The sequence below is a fragment of the Mugil cephalus genome, chromosome 7 (assembly GCF_022458985.1).
Source record: "Mugil cephalus isolate CIBA_MC_2020 chromosome 7, CIBA_Mcephalus_1.1, whole genome shotgun sequence".
In the NCBI taxonomy this organism is placed as follows: Eukaryota; Metazoa; Chordata; class Actinopteri; order Mugiliformes; family Mugilidae; genus Mugil; species Mugil cephalus.
This window is the reverse complement of record NC_061776.1, coordinates 17878867-17898743: the sequence shown is the minus strand read 5'-3', so window position 1 is coordinate 17898743 and position 19877 is coordinate 17878867. Positions and strand designations below refer to the sequence as shown.

Sequence of the window (19877 nt, the reverse complement as noted above, 5' to 3'; positions counted from 1 at the left end):
GCAGCGCGACTGGCTAACGTAATAACTGTAGTCTGAGCGCAACATTTTTTTCTCATTCATAAAGCTAAAATTGGGGACGGATTCGGGGACAGCTATTTCCGGGGGACAGGTTATCCAAAACAGGGACTGTCCCCAGAAATCGTGGTCATCTAGTCTCCCAAAAAAAAAAACTTGAACGGCTGACACGGCACCTGTCCTCCCGTTCCTGCCGCTTCTTTTTTCGAACCTTTCCATCTTCACCACACCTCACAGTGACCCAGTCGCACCATGTGTATTTAGAAGCACTACACTGAAAATGCCCGGTCTGAAACAGTGTCTCACGGCACATCGTTCCAAACAATGTGTAATCAAATACGCCAGTATATAAAAAATTCATATCATAACAGAAAAAACCCTGCTTTTCAGCATGGACCAGTATACTGCCCAGCCCTATACGTACATATTACTGTATATAACTATAACCGTTAGAGGTAAAGTACATTGAATAAATTGTGTTCGTGGCTGAATCCAGTCACGTCGGGAACATCTGCACTCACCATGTGTATGGGTGTGCTGGTCAGATCTCTCTCAGTGACCAGTCGGTCCTGGTCGGTGACGTACAGGCCTTTCTGGGCCAGGGCCTGGATGACGGCATTGTGTCCCAGTAAGGGTTTGACGGCATCGCTGCGGAGGATCAGGCTTCCCGCCCGGCAGTAGAGCTCAGCAGACTGAAGGAGGCAGGCGACCGGCGGCTTCAGGTGCTCCTGGTTGTACTGGTCTCTGTAGAAAGGCTCAGCCAGCTCCTCTGGTACTGCGTCTAAGGCGAGAGAAAGGACGCAGGAGAGGAGACATGAAACTAGTTTTAGAAGACAGAGAGTTAAAAAAAAGTTTTTTAAAAAGCAACACGAAAGCAAATTGTAAATGCTTTCTTTGATGCTTCACCCAAAATCTCTTTCAGGTGAAAGTATGAGAAGAAGAAGATTAAAATTAGAGGAAAGTGAGTCAGTATAAGCCCCGGGGATTTCAACAAGAGGAGCTTTTTTTTTTTTTTTTACCTCCTCCATTACTTATCTTATTGAAGTTCCCAACAAGACGTGCTTGTGTTTGGGTGCCAGTACACTGCAGCCTACATGTGTGTTGGCGGAGTGTAAGTTACAAAGCGTGGAGCACCTTCTAATCCTGTTACCTCATCCAGCAAATCTGATTTGAAGAAAATAGCAGAACAGAAACACACACACGGCTGTGTTTCCTTCACTCCAGAGGGCACTGGCTCAAACTAACCTTAAAGCAAACCCTAAACTTAAATGAGCCACATTATGGGGACTTGCAATTTTTGTCCCCTGAAATGGAGCCGTGTAAACACATTTATGTCCCCACAGCACGGGTAATACAAGAGTAAACAGCTACGCTTTCAGGACTCAGTCATTCTTCTCTGTTTCCTGCTTTCTTTTTCCATGGTACTACTGTATGTTGTTGTTAACCACATGATGAGTGTTGAAGCTAAAGTGTACTACTCATTAATCACTGAATGGCAAATACAGTATAGTGTAGGTTGATACTTGTATATCCCTTGTATAAGAATGTGCATGTGTGTGTGTGTGTGTGTGTGTGTGTGTGTGTGTATGTGTGTGGTGACACACTTTTACAAGAGTATGAGTGAGTATTCCTGGTGCGTGGGGTCATTTCCTCTCTGCCTGCCTCTGAATCACACCGGGGAAAACAAAGGACAGTAAAGGAATCCATCTTAAAGGTACAGCTCGACTCTGCGAAACAAGGACCGCGTAGACGCCACTAAACGATATAAAGATCGGACCAGAAAAAATAAATAAATCGCAAAGCTTGTGATCAAACCTCGGCAGTTTTCCAGCGGTTGTGGTGAGCGCAGCCTCCCCATGACCCAACAGTGTGTGATGAAAAGAGATATTTAAAGCAACAGGCAGATGTTCCACCACTTTATAACAAGCCCAAGTCGCAACCTTTAAAATCGATCCAGCTTCTGTCGGGATGTCTATAAAGATGATTAATGAAGCGGCGCCTCCATGATTCAACCTCTGACCACACACATTTTTAAATATTTTCTTTTAGGTGATTATGATACAATCCCACAGTAAACCCCACCGTAAACAGTCAGATCAAGGTAAATGGGAATTTACATGAATATAATTACAAGAAAGGCCAGCTACAGCAGCGCAGAGTTCATAAAAATCTGCCTCGTCAAGTAAAAACCCTCTCCTTTGTGTCGGCCATCAAAGAGGAAACAGACAGGAAGTAGCTGCCACAGGAAGTCCAGGCACGGAGAAGACTGCTCCCCTGGAGACCCCTGGGATCACAGCTCAGCATACACAACCCAGTGCTCAGCAGTGCTTATCTCTCTGCTCTTTGTTAATGATGCGGTTTGGAATAAAAAAATAAAAAAAAACTTCAAAAAAAAAGCTTCAGCTTTCCTTCGTTCGTCATGAAACACTCACTCATGATACAGATCATTATCACATGAATCACTTTAAACCTGCGCTTACAGATTTTTTTTTATTTTTTACTTTTTTTGGACTATGTGGGTGCAGCAGAAATAAGCTGTGACCAAAACACTAACAATTCTGGCCGACTTTAACATTCACTTTGCCACTGTAAATCCAGCATCATTCTCCTTTTAGCCTCCTCCTGTCTATTATCTCCAGCGACCATATCCACCAGCTAGTCACCAAGTGTGTCTGTCCGTCTGTCTGTCTGTCTGTCTGTCTGTCTGTCTGTCTGTCTGTCTGTCTGTCTGGAGCGGAGTAGATAGCGTGCAGCGGTGCTTTTACAGCTTTTCCATTGAAAACACTTGACTGCTGCAGCCAAGAACGACACTGGTTCTACTCAGAGCAGAGAAACTGAACCAAAACAGTAGAGGTCTGGAAACTTTTTACGTAATGTTTTGAGTGACGCCGACAGAGTTGAATAATTGCACTTGGAGCCATCTAAGGGCATCAGCACAATGAAAAGTCGAGGACAGTGACCCGCGCTTGTGCCCTGAATGACACAGTCGAGTCACGCCGCGCTGCTCCGGCTGTGATTAGACTGTTTGGTGTAAACTTGCCAGTGAATGACAGTTCATATTGCTTTCTAACAGGCTGATGACAGGCTGAGATTTAACAGTCTAATAGTTTTTGCAGAGAGAGCTGTCAGAACTCAGTAAATAATTTAAATCACATGCAGTTTGTGACCAGTTGAGGTTTGTTAAAGATCATTTAAAGCATCGGAGATCATTCCCAAGCTTCAGATACGAGGGCTGAGTGTGGCTTCACTTAACCACCTAAATAAGACGATAGCAGAAATATGCGCAGCACATCCAAACATTTGAATATATCATTATATTAATTGAACCTTCGTTCAGTGTGACACTAACATGTGGACGCAACAGAAAATCCACATCTACTCACAAACCTCTAAATCCCTGCTCATGCTCTTCTTATCATATGTAAAATCAGTCTATATCTACATAAAGCAGGGGTCTAGGGACCCTCTACCTACCATATGTGTTCTATATTAAACTCGGCCTAGTGCTATTGATAAATATACATTATTATTATTATCATTTTGTATTCAGTATTCATCATTTTTTTATTTCAAACATGTGCAACAGTAGGGTGGCCGTGTCGTAAACACAAACATACCGATATATATCATGCGCTGTTAGCTGCTCTTCTGCTAATATTGCAGCATGCGCCTGGGATCCTGACAGAGCCAGCGTGTAAAATGCGGCCTCACGATTGGCTCAGCAGCGATAGGGGCGGAGCCTACTGTGTACAGGAGGCTTTGATTGACAGGTCTAGGCTAGCGTGGCGCTCTGGTGCTGTTGAGACAGCTCCTGTATCGCCGAATGAGTGAAGCCCTGAATGAAAGATAACATCTTCGATGTCTATTTATCCCCTTTAATAAAATGTGTTGGATTCATGTTAATGTGTATTTAAAGAAATGTGGGGGTAAAAATTTAAAAAAATATATAGAAAAAAGTCTAATCAACCAGCGATTTTGAAACCTCCCTGAAGGACTCCTAGGGGGTCTGCGGACCCCCCTTTGAAGACCTACGATATAAAGGGTATATTTCGGGAGGTGGACACTACATTCTGTATGTAACTTGTTTTGAAACTACTGTGTGAATTCAGTTTTCTCACTATACTGCAGCACAAACATGTGAATATTGCAAATCTCTCAGCACAAACTCCGAGCTCATGGTAAGGTTGCTACACCCCGAGCATCACCGGACTCAAACCATAGCTCACCGGCCCTATCTAGGCCAGAGAACACTCTGAGGACTGGTTGTGAATTGGGCCACAGTTCTCGGCGGCGCTGAAAGTGTGTCACCGGAGGGCTGGGGAAAAAACAAGGCAGAATGCGACAGCCCACCGGTCTTGTACAACCGAGTCGGCCTGTCTCACATGTTGCTACACTGTATGTCTCCCCCCCCCATTTCACGCTCTCTGAGGCTGAACGAGAGAGTGCGGCTCTGCTCGGCACCCACGGTCGGATCAATGGGTGTGAGCCAGAGGTCCATCTTTTGATCTCTGGATCTTTCGAAGGCTGTGTGGCGGCCACTCAGAGGTTTGGAGAAACGTACAGTACACGGAGGCGCAGCTGTTAGAAGCTTTCATTAGGAACTGGAGTGAACCTCTGGGCCCGGAGAAGGCTGGAATTACTCAGTCTTTATGAGGCCAGTCAGCCAGAGCTGCTTCCACAGCGCGCAGAGGACAGAGGTGCACACATGCAGTCACGTACAAAGATGGATTACTCACACGCACATCCATGTAAAACCAACACAATTACTGCAGCCCAGAAAAGGTAAACACGACAACCAGGTGCTTGTAGAAGCTTCATTAGCAACTATTTTTCAAGAACACTGACAAAAGGGAGGCAGAAGACTCTTCTTTTCTGTGTCTCACATGACAATATTCTAATGTACGTCTCCAATTTTAAGAGGTCACACTTGGAACAGTAACTTTTTCTATCATTTTAGCAGCAAGTGATTTATAAATCAATCATTTAAATGGTTTTTCATGAATTTTTTGCTCATTAAGGACAAAGCCAATTGGACACTTAAGAGCATTTAGATGTAAGGTAACGAATATCAAACAAAAGAAAGTCTGACTTAATTTCCATGGCCTTTGATTGCTAATAATATCTAAATTATTTTCTTGGGTTTTTTTGTCAATGAATGTGTTCATATGTATCGAGTTTGCCTCAAACTTCCCCTTTAGAGACAAATGCAAGGTCTTGTTATTGACAGTCCTACACACACAAGTTAAGAAGTCTTGTCTCTGTGGATCGCCATCAGTGAACTGTAAAGGCTGACAGTGAAGATCTGTGGTGTTACATAACCTTTGGCGTGACTTCTGCTGTTGGACATACTTAGCAGTAGATAAGGAAAAGGTTAAACCAATAACCCCGTGACACAATGTAGTTATGTAGCAGATTTGACCTATGACCTCCAGGTAGGGACTGTCATGAGGAGAACAAGCTAATGTAAACAAGAGCAGATATTTACATTAGTTTGCGAATAATCAACAATTAGACCTAATCTGACTGCTTGTCTATTCCCTAAAACAAAACCAAGGGACGATTTTTAGTCTAACAACAACAAATGAGGAATCCAGTGATTAATTGTGTTCGTTTGTCACAGTGAGTGCCTGATTGCAGGATGTTGTTTGCAAAATAGTCCCACTTGATCGCGCACAGCAACAGGCCACGTCGTTTTCACGTGTCAGATGATTACCTCGACAGTGTTTCCCACTCATCTAAACCCAAAATGAAAACGCACAGGCGGCGCCACCTACCCGAGCCGAAAGCCTTGGCCACCAGCCACGTCAGGCTGCAGGATATCTTGGCCCTGGTGAAGTCGTAGTGATCGAAGCTCTTGATCGCGGGGACGATGAAGGTCTGTCTCATCCCTCTGTCATCTGTGGCATCTCCCATCGTCTCTCCGTGTGGATCCCTGCTACACCCTGGAGGATCAGTCAGCCGGAGGAGTTCCTCCTGACTGCGGATGACATCCCGTCCAGAGGAATTCAATGCAGCAAAAAAAAAAAAAAAAAAAAAAAAATCCCCTTCTCCACACCAAAATAAAAAAAAAATGGAAAAAAAAAACTTTGAGCGTGGCCTGATGTTGGAGATCACGACGGGTTGGATAGCAGCCCCCCTGGATTACATGAGCTCCGTCCTCAGTTTAGGTTTCAGTCATAGCCTTCAAGCCCAAAGACAGCACGGCGCAGTTAAAGTGGCAAGGTTTCTTCTGAAGATTTCCTCCATTCCCTGAAATTATTATCCTCAGGTCGACATAACGGAGCAGCTGTGCGGCAGAGGAGGACAGCTACAGTCCAACACCAGGGGACAGTTTCCCATATGAACTCAACAGACTGTTTGTGTCCATGTTCTTCTTCTTTTTTTTTCCTTTTCCCTTTTCTCTTCTAACTGTTCTCCCCTCTCCCTCTATCTCCGCGGCGTCTCCTCTGCGCTTTTCCTGCCGCACTGATCGGAGGATGGGACGCACTGCGCAGGCGCGATCCACCCACCCAGTCTATTCAATCCTGACTGGAGCCGCCACCATGTAGCAGAGGCAGAGGTGGAGTTAACTGGCGGGATGGTTGCTGACTAAACCCCAGATGTTGTTTCCATGGAGAAATACATTCAAACTACTCACAGAATAAATACTATACAGGGCTGGTTTGCTGTATAGTTTATGATATAAGTTTATAGTATTTATAATTGAATATTCTAATTGAAAGTATTATTGTTCTATAATTCACTAAAGTTTAACAACGAAACAGACACATACACAAGCAACAACATTAAAACCACTGACAGGAGAAACTTTTGGCATTTGTGTGGATGTTACTTAGGCATGGTCACCTAAACCAAACTGGACACCCCCACCCCAGGCAATGACACACCTAGATAGATGGCAGCAGGATGCAGCCTGACACACACACACACACACACACACACACACACACACACACACACACACACACACACACACACACAAACGGTTAAGGAAAAACTCAAAAAAATGAAAAACAGCACAAGGTGTTGACCTGCCCTCAAAATTCACCAGATCCCAAAACGATCAAGTATCTGTGGGATGATCCACAAAGGCCCCTCCCCTCAACCCATAGGACCCAAAAGCCCCCACTAACAACATTCCCACACCACAGGACACCCTCAGAAGGTCCATGTCCATTCTCTGATGAGTCACAACTCTTTTGGAGACTGAAGGCAGACCTATAAGGCCGACAATATTTTAGCTTTTATATTTTAGCTTTTTTGTTTTTTTGTAATGTGAGGACTTGATAATAACAGTCATCCCTGTCCTACATACACAGAAAGAAAGTAAATAAACCTCCGATACTGTTTCCTGCACATCTGTCACAGTCTGACAACTTACTGTACTGTGAGGTCACTATTTTCAGAGATAAGTCTGTAAATATTGTGGTTATCTGGTCAAATTCTTCTGTCAGTGAGCTGTCAGCATGAGTCAGTCCTCAGCAGTGAGTGCAGACTAATGGTAAAGTAGTCACTCACATATAGCAGAGTTTAGGCTGAATTATATCACACACATGCACACTCACCAACACAGAGAAAGAGTCAGTTTAAGATTATTGTATTTGGCTGTTGCACAGAAGACTGAGAAGAAGAAAAAAAAAAGCTCTGTTTTGTTACTCTCCTTGATGAATGAAAGCATCGCTAATACAAACAAACAGCACTATCCAGGAATGCATTGACGTCACTGCCGCCCGAGGTCACGCCCCCTGAGTGACAAAAACACAGTGAAACGTGTCAGTAAATAGAGCGAGAACAGGAAAAATGTGGATTATCAGATCAAATTAAGGACAATTGGACTTGACAATGATCTGTACGAACCAGAATGGATTTTGAAAAGTGGATTAGCATCGGTTTCAGTTAGTTTAAGTTAGTTTTAGGTCATTTCACTTGATAAATGTAGCTAAATAAATGATGCTATTGCTAAGAGCTTTAATGAGAAGTAACGTTAGCCAAACAATACTGTAGTATTGTTCCTCCTGTATTTGCGAGTGATCGCAAATATTTATTGTTGGAACTGAAATAGATACTGTCGACCGTCAAAATCCCAAACGCCAAAACATCAACGACACAACACAACATAAGAAGTAACATAAGGTATGACTTCGGCAAAGAATACAGTACAAATTAATATTACCTGACACAAAATGTCAACGACAACACCAGGTTTCTGTTCCTGGATTCCAGTTGTTTCTTCGTAATGCAGCGATCCAGTTACTTCTTTTTTCTTTAGCAGTTGGAGATACCTGTAAAAATAAATCTCTGACTGATTGTCAAATCAGTCAATCGCACAACAGCTCTTCTTTTAAACTAATTTTACAATTTAGGCGCCATTTAAGCCCATTGTTCAAACTAATGCGGCTAATCTCCGTGTTCACTGCCACTGTCACTTTTTACCACTCAGTGACCCTAACCATAGAGACTTCACTTGCGGTGACGTCACGTACGTGCACCTAATACCAGAGTGACACTGGGATCCTAAAGTGCTCATTTAATGTAAAATAAGGACATAAATGAAGCTGACTGTCAGGCGTAACCTAATTATCATAATGCTCTGACCAGATATATCACAAGGATTATTAAAGCAAGCAGAATGTATCTGACCACACTTTGGGTCTGCATACTTACCCAAATGGGACATTATACATTTTGATTTACTTCTAGTAATTTACAAATTACTTTGTCATTTTGCAGTTTTGTAAATTCAATTTGAAATGCATTACAGTGGCATTCCCTCCCCCAAACAAAATTTCAACCATCCAGATTGACAAAGTGAAATATTTTGTTTCTTGTTCTGTTTTTAAACTCTGTCATTTACTGTTGTTATGGGCTCCTGTGGGCCTTTCGGGTCAAGGCTTTGCAAACCGTGGTTTGGGCCCTTTATCACATTCCTCTATTGGAGCCCATTCAGATTAGATGCGAACAACCATCTTCAGATTTTCTGTGTTGACACTCTCTCCAGAATAATCATCGCTTTGACTCAGGGTTGTACTGAACTGTGGACTGTCACCACGTCTTAGGTTACTACAGTTTACTCTCTAAATCCATTTTTTAATAACTGCTTTGTATTTATTTAATTCTTCCCTCAGTTCATATAAGTCCAGTAGTCCCCACCACTGAGAAGCACTCCTACACCATGTTGCTACCACCATGCTGTATGGATTCATAATATTACAGATGAGATGGGTCCCTGGTGTAATTAAGTACATGTATTTCTTTTCAGATAGTTCAGTAGTTCTTAAAATAGTTTTCTTCGCTCTCTTGTTTAGTGCACATTGCAAACTCTATGCAGACTGCTCCACAGCCTTCTACTCCAAATGGATTCAGTGCTGCTGGTTTACCATAAACACAATGTCGAGAAGGGCGCTCCCATCTCTGCAGCGGGTTTGTGAAGCTCTGTGTGAGGGACCGTTGAGAGTTCTCCATCATGTTCTCACCAAGGATCTACTTGCCTGTACACTGGCCAGATAAGAAACTCAAGGGAGATTCCTGATGCTTTTCTGTTTCTGGGAACACTCACTTCTTTAGTTATAGTTTTATACCGTTGATCTGTTCTACATTATGCCTTTTATCTTCGACTTCATGGTCTGTTATTTGTCCTGAATTGTACCACATTATACTCACAGGGGCGAGGCTTTCTAAGTCAGGTTCAACAAGTGTGCCAGGATTATCAAAGCAAACAGAATTCACTTGATGATACTTGGAGCCTGAATATCTGAATCCATGTGAGGTTTCAGGTTTGACGTCATCATTAAGGTTTATTGAGAGTACAGTGAAAGACTGATTGAATTGGGAATAGTTTTACATTTAAATTTTAATTCATAACATATTAAAGTGTTACGAAGGCTCTGAATACTTTCTGAGGAGTCTTTATAATTTATGGTTTATATCATTTATATATATAAAGAATAGACTCAGCAGTGAGAATAGACTCACTTGCTAGTTAAGCTCATAAAATCCTGGTTCCTTTACACTTAAACCACTTATGTGTCTCATAGAGATCAGCAACAGCAACAATATATAGAGACATCACTCATAGCATCCTTCATTCTTCTATATGTAGAATCAAGAACATAAGAGACACTAAAATCACAAAACAAACAACAGTAAGAAATAAGTCCCATTTATGTCTTAAAGAAGACACTGAAGACGTCCATCCAGCCTGGTCAGGTAGCTTGTTTTCGCTGCTTGTCCTCATTTTCAGTCTGAACTATTAAAAGCAGCCTCTCTGGGACCCTGTCTGGTTTACTGGCAGGTCCTATTTAATCATGGACCTGAGCTGGTCCACTGAACCAGTGATTTGTCTCAGTCAGACTGTTAAAAACGACTCTACTGTGTTCATCTGTTACTCAAGACATGAAAGAGTGTTATCTCAGAGAAGTGACATGAATGAGATGATAAAGTTGATAATATAGAAGATTGTGTTCTAAAAATCTGCCTCTAGAAAATGAATATGATCACCAACACTGATATTTCCCAGATTCCACATTTTATTCCAAAAGTTGTCAAATGGCAGGTAGACATCGATGTCTGGGGAAGTGTTGCTCTCTAGCGACTAGAGGCGGTTCATGCAACTTAAAAAAAGGTCAGAAAGCACGTATCACATATCGGCCAGTAGATGTCAGTATTCCGCTAAAAATCCGGTGTGTCTCCAAAACAGCTGTGATTCATCAGAGAATGGACATGGGTCCTCTGGGGTTGAGGGGAGGGGTCTCTGTGGATCAGGTTTGCTCCAGTGCATCCCGCAGATACTTGATCAGTTACTTGAGATCTACAGTCAACGAGTTGTGCTGTTCTTCATGTTTTTCGAGTTTCTAAACCGTTTTTATGTGTGTGTCTGTACCAGGCTTTTCTTTGCTATGGGATGGGGTACTTGGTCTGGTGTGGGTGGGTGGTGCACCTACATGAATCTCGGGTCCAAAAGCTTCCCAGCTGGCAGAACATTGAATTGTCAGTAAGATGGTCGATGCCATTTACTTCTCAACTCATAGTTCATGATGTTGTGGCTGATCAGTGTACGTTACTGTTACAGTGTCTTTTTTTAAAAAAAAAAACATTTAAAAGGCATTTAAATTATCATTTGAGTTTTGCCACTTACAGTGGTTTTTACACCTTTGATATTTTAGTGTTCAAAATACAATTCTTTCAATTTCCACATGTTCACTGATCCCAGGAAACCAGACAGTCAGCTTTGAGTTCACCTTTACGTTTATTGCCCCTCCTCTCTGTCAAGCGAATCCTTATTGTCTGTACTTCCTCCCAAATCCACACTCATGCGAGAATCATTGCCAATCATTATGTACTTGGCATTTTCAATATGAATGTTTGGTTGTTGTTGCCACCACACCCTGCCGTCACCACCATCCTCTGTTGAACCACTGGCACCGATGCAACAGTTTTGCTGCAGAAAACGGTTCAGGTTGTCATTGTCCCTCTGGTTTAAACTTTTCTGTTGCAGAATTTTCTGTTCCTGCTCTTTAGTCCAGATTTTTCTCTGCCTTTCAATCTTTTCTGTCGACAATGACCTTTTTAGTTTTTTCTCAAAGCTCCTGTTCTCCTCAAGTGGAACTAGCGTCTGCAGAATTAGTGGGATGCACTGTTTGGGCATGCAGTTCTCCCGCGGCAACAGAGGGATAACAGTGTTGTACTTGTGTCTATTGTTTATGGAGTTGATAAGAGCAGTGTTTGTCTTCATCTCCAGCATCCGAGAGTTGAAGTTGCGGGTAAGGAGCAGGAAGGTATAGGCCGAGTTGTTTATAGCATCTTCCACACACTTCAGAGTGCTCTTACCGGGGAGGGCAAACTCATCCGCAAAAGTTGCGCCAGCAAAACCGATGACTTCTTCCAGTTTTTCCTTCATGGACTCGGCCATGTCTGCATCATCTGGAGCATGCAAGATAACGAACGCATAAAATATGTCCTCTTCGAAATCTTCCGCACCTTTACTTTCAAAGAAGCCTGCTGGAGTAAGCGTCGCGGGTTCAAGAATTTTCGTCGCGGTAGGAAGTGCAAATCTTGCTTCAATGCTTGGCTTTTGTGTTTGGTCTGGAGTCTGGGTGGTGTGACTCGTAGCCATTAAGGTCCCATCCATCTTTGAGTCTGTTTTTGCTCCAAACAGAGGAGATCCGGTGGGTTTAGGCTCAGCTAATTGCAATTGCTCAGGTGGATTTAGTTTGGGGGTTTCTGATGTTTGCGGACTTATTTTGTCTCCTTGAAACGAGACTGTTGGAGCAATACTTATCTCTAAATGAGTGGGGTAAGAAGGCTCTGAGAGGCTTGTCTGAAGAGGGCTGGGAAGGCTCACTGACGTATGCTGAGACCCAGCAACTTTTAAAGTACTATTTCCTTCAACCAGGCTTCCCTGAGGATCAAGGTCAGACTCTGACTTGACGTCGCTCCAGGAGCACATCCACTCTGCAAACTCAGGCCCACAGACATCTTTAGCTTCCTCTTTGATCTGATCATACCCCTGATCCTCACCGTTGCCTGTTTTTGTCAAGTCACTGGAAATGACTCTCTTATAAGCCAGATCCCTTTTTAGCGAATCACACAACCTCTTCTCTGACAAAACTTTAAAAATTCGGGCCAACGTTGCCAAAGATTCTCTAGTTAATTCTTGAAAAGAACCACAATGAATTTCAAGATCTTGTAACGTCCCTCCACTCGTTTTCAAGTTTTCAGTCAGATATTTAGCGATGGAGTTATCCCTCAGCATCTGGAGTTTCTTCAGGGCCTGCTCCTCTCTCTGGAGAACGATCAGACACAAGGCGTGTACGATACTCTCTTCAGGAGACTCGCCCAGTTGCATTGTTAGGCTTAGCAGTCGCTGCGATGGTGTCTTGACTAGAACGTCAAAGGCATCTCTCAGCCCCGGCCCTTGGGCCTCATGACTCATTTTCACTTTTGCCTGCTTCCCGAGGTCCAACATTTAGTCAAGAGAGTCCGGGTAGTTTTAAAACATGATCCTCTTCAGTTCTTCAAAAAACGGGAGCTCTTGGAAAGAGGGGTGCGCAATTCCCTGGCCATTCTTCTTTCTTAAAACAACATTAAAACAAACAGAAATGTCAGAAATCACACAGGCAACATGCTAATCTGTTTAAACTTAAATAGCATGTTAAAAAAGTAGGCAGCTATACAGATAACGAGGTAAAGTAAACATTTGAGCTGATACAAATAAGTCCCTGCAACTGCATTACCAGAGCAATGACAGTGAACTTGGAGAGTGTGCTGCCAGCTCAAATAAGGAAGTCACGAAGAGTGTCTCATTTGAGCCGGTACAAAACTCTTTTCTCTCAACGGGAGTAACTGCAACTGTGGGATTAACTTCTTTGAGCATCACCACACACATTGTCAAACTCTAGGAGTTAAGTTTGTCAGTAATCGTACCTGTTGCAGTCGTAGGCCTCTGCCAGCTTGAAGCAATTACTTTTAGCTCCAGCACACTGATGATGTCACGAACTGTGCAGTATGGGAGCCCAAGAGGGACAAAAAGACAAAAGTAGGAAGAGGAATCGGTGTGAAGATCATACCTCTCAGTATTATCACATTACTGAGTTGCTCAGTCCTTACAGTGGTATGTTCATGGTCCTCTCACCCACTGACATTACTCGTGTACTTTGTGATTCTCTGGCATCTGTTTTCTTCATCAATTTCTTGTCCGCCTAAACAAATCTGTTTCTGTGTGCAGTCAGTAGCTCCACAGCACAATAGGAGAGAAGAATTCTGGCTTTTCTCCCCCTCGGCTGAGAGGCAAGTGTATTTTTATCCACGGAGGAAACCTCCAACCCTGTATTTACCAGGGGTGGGGTCACACCAGGCAGAGTGCAAGCCAACATCAGATCCCTGAATGCAGTGCAGACAGAGAGCCTCTCTGTTCTGACTGCCGAGTGCACCGTGACATGTTGACTGTACGACCACTTCTGAAGGGTTACTGTAACTCCATAGGAAGTGTGGCTCATATTCCCCCCTTTAAATATGACTATTGTGAGGGCGGCACGTATGCTCCTTCACAGAATGAAGTTTCAGCGTTCAGCTGAGCCGTAGAGCACATGCCACCGAGACCGCAGCGCTGTTGTTTTAAGCTTGAACCTGTCTGTAGTCGAGAGAACCCCGAACCATGTAAGGGACGCTGGTAAAATTATTAGAGGGTGACTGTGGCTTTTTTTGTTCGTATCTTGATATATATAAAATATACTTAACATAAACGGATGCGATGAGACTCAGGTTGTATTTGTTATATGACCAGGCATGAGGTTTCACTACGTTTCACTGAATCTGAATCCCCTTATCGAATCTGAACCTTTTTAAAATGCTGCCCACGTCATGTTTTCGGTCCGTTGTGGGGAAGGAAGGCATCTAACTGAGTTGTTTTGAGAAAACTGTGTCTGTGGACTTCAACTCTGTACTGACTCAATTTCACCTTTGCTGTCCGGAAAATAACATTTGCATTATAATAGTATAGTATAATAAAATAAATGTAAAGTAAAGTGAAGTAAATGACCATTTCTTTTGCATTAATAATGCACCTAAAAATACTTGAGGGCTGTTATTATTATTTCTTTGTTATACTGAGGTTTTAATTGAAGTGTATAATTCATATAAACTGCACGATTTGAGTCCTGAAAAAGACGAAAAGGAAATAAATCTCAGACCCCTCTCCCCACCCTGGATATTTTCATGCTATCAGGCCAGGCTACACACATATATCCATACATATATACTCTTATTAACATTCTCACACCGTAAAGGCCCTTGTATACGTCCTTCACACACACATGCTTCACAGTTGCACGGAAATTCTACCCCAAACACACATCCAAAAAAAAAAAATCCAACGCCCACACAGCCTCGGGATCATCCTCAGCCAGTTACATAACGTGCTGCCAAACGTCCATCTTTATTGAGGACAATTCTTTTAACGAGAGACACGTTCTCCCAGCAGCTGTGTTAGTCAGCCTGGCGGTAAATTTGCTTTCACCTTCGGGCAAAGCATCTAGTAAGAGGTTATGTCAGTTCTGCAAATCCTGGCGTGGCGCAGCTCCTCTAACAGCGTTTGGAACAAACACGTTCTGACCTCTCCTCGTTTTTTTTTTCAGGGTAAATACATTATGTGTTTTTTTTTTTTTTTGTCTGAACACAAACACATGCAACCCTCTCCTTATGTGGTTTATGACCATAAGCTAAAATGCACAGATGTGTGTTTGTGTAGTGTTTCTGGCCGTGGGAGAGAGCCCTGAGGGAGACACAGAGGGGTCACATATAAGAGGCTTTAGGGCAGACAAGTGAAAAGGAGGCCCTTTCTTGGACAGAGACTAAGGATTAGGATGAAAGACATATGAGTGGGGGATGCTCTCTCTCCTTTTTATCTGTCTCACCCACTTGCTGCATCTATCTCACACATTCTACATCGGGTCTATTCAAAACGAACGGGAAAGAGACGACGATACAAAGAGAAGCACAGAGGACGACACAGACAGGGGGACGCAAAGCCAGATAGATAAGATAGCGAGATAGCGGCGGAGCGAAAGACAAAGTGAGACCCTGACAGATCGATAGGCTCTTTAGAATTCAGTTTGCGAGAGGCCAGGAGAGGCCACGCAATGCACTGTTCTTTTCTCAGCCACATGATTCGTCACACATGCTAAGAGAATTTAACACACTCGCTTCTGGCAGGCAAATATACGCTCCACACACATGTACATGTGAAGGCATAGGCAGACGCGGGGCCGTGCACTCATTCAGCCGAGCGTCCACACCCACAGTTTGGCCCCTTTGGACGCACTGAAAGAGACACCTGCACTGCCCCCGCCGCTGCACCCTGCAAAGAAGTTTCCCATTTTTCTGCATTCTCCAAAGTCTGGCTGAGGAAACACAAAGCTTCAGAGGCTTATGCAACAATATATTTTGTTCAGATAAGATAGAGATTATGTGTGGATGGCTGCAGCTTTAAGTGGCCTACATACATTCATGCGTGCCTCTGCGCATCAAAGCGAAAAAACAACCTAAACTATCACATACTGAGGCAAGTTTATGTTGTTGACATAGCGGGTCAACAGATCTGAGTTAATGTGACAGTTAACTAGCATTAATTCAGGAGCAAAAGTAAATGAAGCGGGCCCGCGGACACGACAGGGGAGAGCAGTGGGGATGGGAAGACGTGTGTACTGTACCACACTGGACCATGCTTGGGTGAGCATGTAGGCCACGCCAACAACAATGCATAATACAGCCTCTGGTGATGGGGGGATGGATGTACACACACACACACACACACACACACACACATACAACGCTCCCACCTCACCTCACATTCACACACACGCATAGAAATCCACGGACGCACGCACAAAACTCGCACGCATGCACAGACATTGGCGGCGATGGGGCACGGAGCAGTTTATGCTCATATCAAGAGAAAGTCTTTGATCAGTGTGACAGGAAGGGCACTCGCCCCGGAGGAATTAGCTAACTCTTGCCTCGCAAAAAAGCACATCCACAGTAAATCAGGCATGTTTGCATTTGCAACAGAGGGGGAGAGAATGTCTGATATTTAGCTTCATTAATATGCTAAATGTATGAATATGATTTGTTCCAGTTCAATGTCCAGGGTAGCATGTCCGGAGCCCCTTGATAACTATAAAGAGCAAAATGTGCAGAAATTCAGTTTGCAAGTATAATCCGCTCTATTCTCAGCGACTCATTTACATGTGGCTTTGAAATTAGCACAACCATCACTTTTATTTCTCCAATACAAATGTATTCTGGCACTATTTTGTATTGGATTTGAAATTTCACCTATTTCTGATATAGGTGCTACGTGGTGGTCTATGGTGTCATCTGTGGTTTGTATCTTTTCTGATTCTCAGCTGATTAATATGTATATTTGTTTTTCATTCACGATTCTTAGAGGAGCTGCCATTCTGATTTCTATCACCTTTGGGCTGCCGTAATGCTTCCCCTATTTCCAGTGATAATGCTAAGCTAAGCCAAGCCAGCCCCCTTCATTTATTGTTTATTATTTAGATCTATGGTCAAATTGATGTATCTAATTCTGACCAATAAAAAAGAAGATTAAAGTCAGGCTCCCAAAGCAGAGGTGAAAGGAAGTGAGAGGAGAGGAGAGGAAACCCGCATTGTATCAGCAATAAACAGAACTAAAAGAATAAATGGCCCCAATCTGGCTGCACTTGGTGTTAGAATGACTGCCCATCCAAAAAGCCTTTGCGTGATCCACCATGGCACTTTTGTCCGTCTCCAAACCCTGCGGATGCTCTGCTTTTATAGCAGATGCACAGAACCAAAGGATGTGAGGCATGAAAGCAATGGGAAATTCATTACATATTCCTACCCCCCTCCGTTCGCCATAATCACCACAATTAGCAGACATCTGCAGTGACTCCAAAGCTGGGAGTGTATTCAGGCAATCAGAGCAGCTTCACCGACAGCACTGACTGCAGCCCCCTCTGTGATGGGCCTCATCCTGAAGGGAAGCATTCCATTAGAAACTCAGTGATTAATTGAGATGGAGAACTCGCTCCTGGCATCGAGCAAGAATGAGACCCATCAGGAGGCGTCCGCGATGGCAGATCTGTACGTGGGGCTGGTGGAGGTGGTCCAGAGTTACTGGGGACCGTACCGTACTGTCGACGGTGTGAGATAAGGCGCCTCACACTGTGGTGCACAATTAGCTGTATGAGAAGAGTTATGCGAAGATTTTCTGACCCATCAAGTAAACAAAACCTGTGTGTGTCTAATGATAATCCACAGTTTATAGCTGCTCGCAGATATTGTTTTTTGCTAATATTCCCTGTTCTCCTTCAAAACAGTTGATAGCCCGATTTCCAAATTATGGAAAGGAACCGCATGTTGGCTACCAAGAGGGACCTGTTACGTAACTCGCTAAAACTTTAAAGGAATTTCAGTGAGGAATTTGTTTTCCTACTTTAATCAGAATTGACGCCACTGTCGTGTCTTTTCAGTGAATCTAAAGCTAATGCTGGAAGTCGTCTAGCTTAGCGTATTGTAGAGGCTGTCATCATTGACCAACAGCTCGGTCTAAAGGTAGCAAAAGCTGTTGGACAATGATCTTTTTTTTACACTGATTTGTTCAGCAGTTACTTGTGGAGGTCACATCATTCCTTTCTATAGCGAGCTTCGTGTTAAGCTACGCTAACACGCGCTCATATTCAGACGCGAGAGTCACTTAACTGAAGTTCCTCCAAAATGCTAAAATATTCATAATGTTTCTGACTGCATAATTATCTAAAGTGTTGAGGGCCCCACTGTATGTTCTCCATCTGTAGAGGATGACAGCATGTTAGACAGCTCATTACTGAAGCAGTTGGAGATGTCACTCTTACTAGGCACAGTATGGTACGACCACGGTTTTAAGCCTCAGCTTAATACGTTGTCATGGAAATCAACAGTTACACATTGGACGCTTTTCATTTGTGTTGAGTCCAGCGCCGGCTTGCGTCTGGATCACACATGGACATAAGAGTAAACACGCAAATCAGACTGACTTACACAGGCACGGCTGCAAATGAGCCCTGTCCCCAAAATGCCAACTTAACGCAGAAACTAAGCAGACAGACATATTTTAAGACTCACCAAAACACTTTTGGGTTTTCATTCGACTAATTTGCAGAAGATTCAATTATCCAAAGCGGTGGAGCAGTTATATAATGTATGAGTTTTTAACTTGTTACAAATGGGTTTAATAAAGGTTTATAAAGTATTTACCGAGACGTTCATTAAAAAATCAGACATAACATTTGGGTTATGGATGTTCCCTTTGAATGGAGTTCATTTGTTGTACCAGTGGTAAAAGAACTACTCAGATCATCGTAAAAGAGGCAACAATAAACTACATAAATAGTCGATGAAAGAGAAATGTTCGGGAATCAGTGAATGAATAATTAATATCTACTGTTATAGTGAAGTATAAAGGAAAAAGGAAAATTCTTGAACCATTGCATTTAATTAATTAATTTCCTTCCTCATTAAAAACATGAGCAAAGTTGTTTTTTGTGTATTTTAACTAGTGAATGGTTTATGTCATGTTTAGCCTGCGCATACTTCTACTTACTTGCCATTGTGGAGTTTCTTTGCTACATTTAAGTGGAAACTAGTGATAACAACACTTTATGCTTGTGTAATATATTGCTATGTATCCCAATGTGTCCCAGTGAAGGTCAAAACTCCAACATGGTAGCTTTAAGTCACTTAATGTTTCGACAAATTGTTTTTCTGTATCACAAACAGAGCTGGGAAGGCCGTGCCTCTTCCAAAAAGCACTGCTGCTTTGGTGTGTGACATAAAATGAGGAGCAGGCTCCACCCAGAGAGCGGGAAGAATTGTCAGCATGTTTTGAAATTGTAACCTATAAAATGTTGTTTTTTTTTTGTAACTGTTAAAAGCCCATGACGCGAGTAGACATAATGACAGAATGAGGCTGTTGGAAATAATAGGATTTTCATGCGACATATTGGAGAAACTCTAATGTGGCTTTATGCAGTTGTGGAGCACCGCCACCATTGAACAATGTCAACAGCATGAACTCAGACGTTACCAGTCATTTTCACTTACGAACTTGAGACTACCACAGGGATCATTTAATCAGAGTAAACTGAAAGAAATAACAAGTACAACTTCGTCATTAGACTGAATGTAATTAAGCGGTTAAAACCTTAAATCTTGAAAATAACCTGACACTGTTGTTGCTGCTAAATGAATTAGTAAAGACAATAATTTAGTCTGAAACGTGATACAATAAAGTCAAAAAAAAATAAAAAATCAGCTCCTTTCCAGTAGTGTTGTATTAATTA

The 19877-nt window shown here is 42.8% G+C and overlaps 2 protein-coding genes across 3 annotated transcripts in view; both read right to left on the bottom strand.

Annotated features, from left to right (window-relative positions):
* The window catches only part of camsap2b (calmodulin regulated spectrin-associated protein family, member 2b), a 31249-nt gene extending 24734 nt beyond the window's left edge, over positions 1-6515 (bottom strand). For both annotated transcript variants that reach the window (XM_047589307.1, XM_047589308.1), the window contains exons 1-2: positions 5790-6515; positions 537-796 (exon numbers count right to left, since the gene is read on the bottom strand). In XM_047589307.1, the coding sequence (XP_047445263.1) occupies positions 537-796; positions 5790-5928 (399 nt within the window). In that variant the 5' untranslated portion in view covers positions 5929-6515. The remainder of the gene's footprint in view (positions 1-536; positions 797-5789) is intronic.
* Positions 6516-10518: 4003 nt separating this feature from the next.
* Positions 10519-13506, bottom strand: ticam1 (toll-like receptor adaptor molecule 1). Its single transcript, XM_047590702.1, has 2 exons — positions 13438-13506; positions 10519-13085 (listed from the first exon to the last, which is right to left on the bottom strand). The coding sequence occupies exon 2, from the start codon at positions 12977-12979 to the stop codon at positions 11261-11263; it is 1719 nt and encodes a 572-aa protein (XP_047446658.1). The 5' UTR covers positions 12980-13085; positions 13438-13506; the 3' UTR covers positions 10519-11260.
* Positions 13507-19877: the final 6371 nt, after the last annotated feature.

Coding starts and splice junctions, on each gene's coding strand:
- ticam1 (XM_047590702.1), bottom strand. CDS start 12,979: ATGTTGGACCTCGGGAAGCAGGCAAAAGTGAAAATGAGTCATGAGGCC.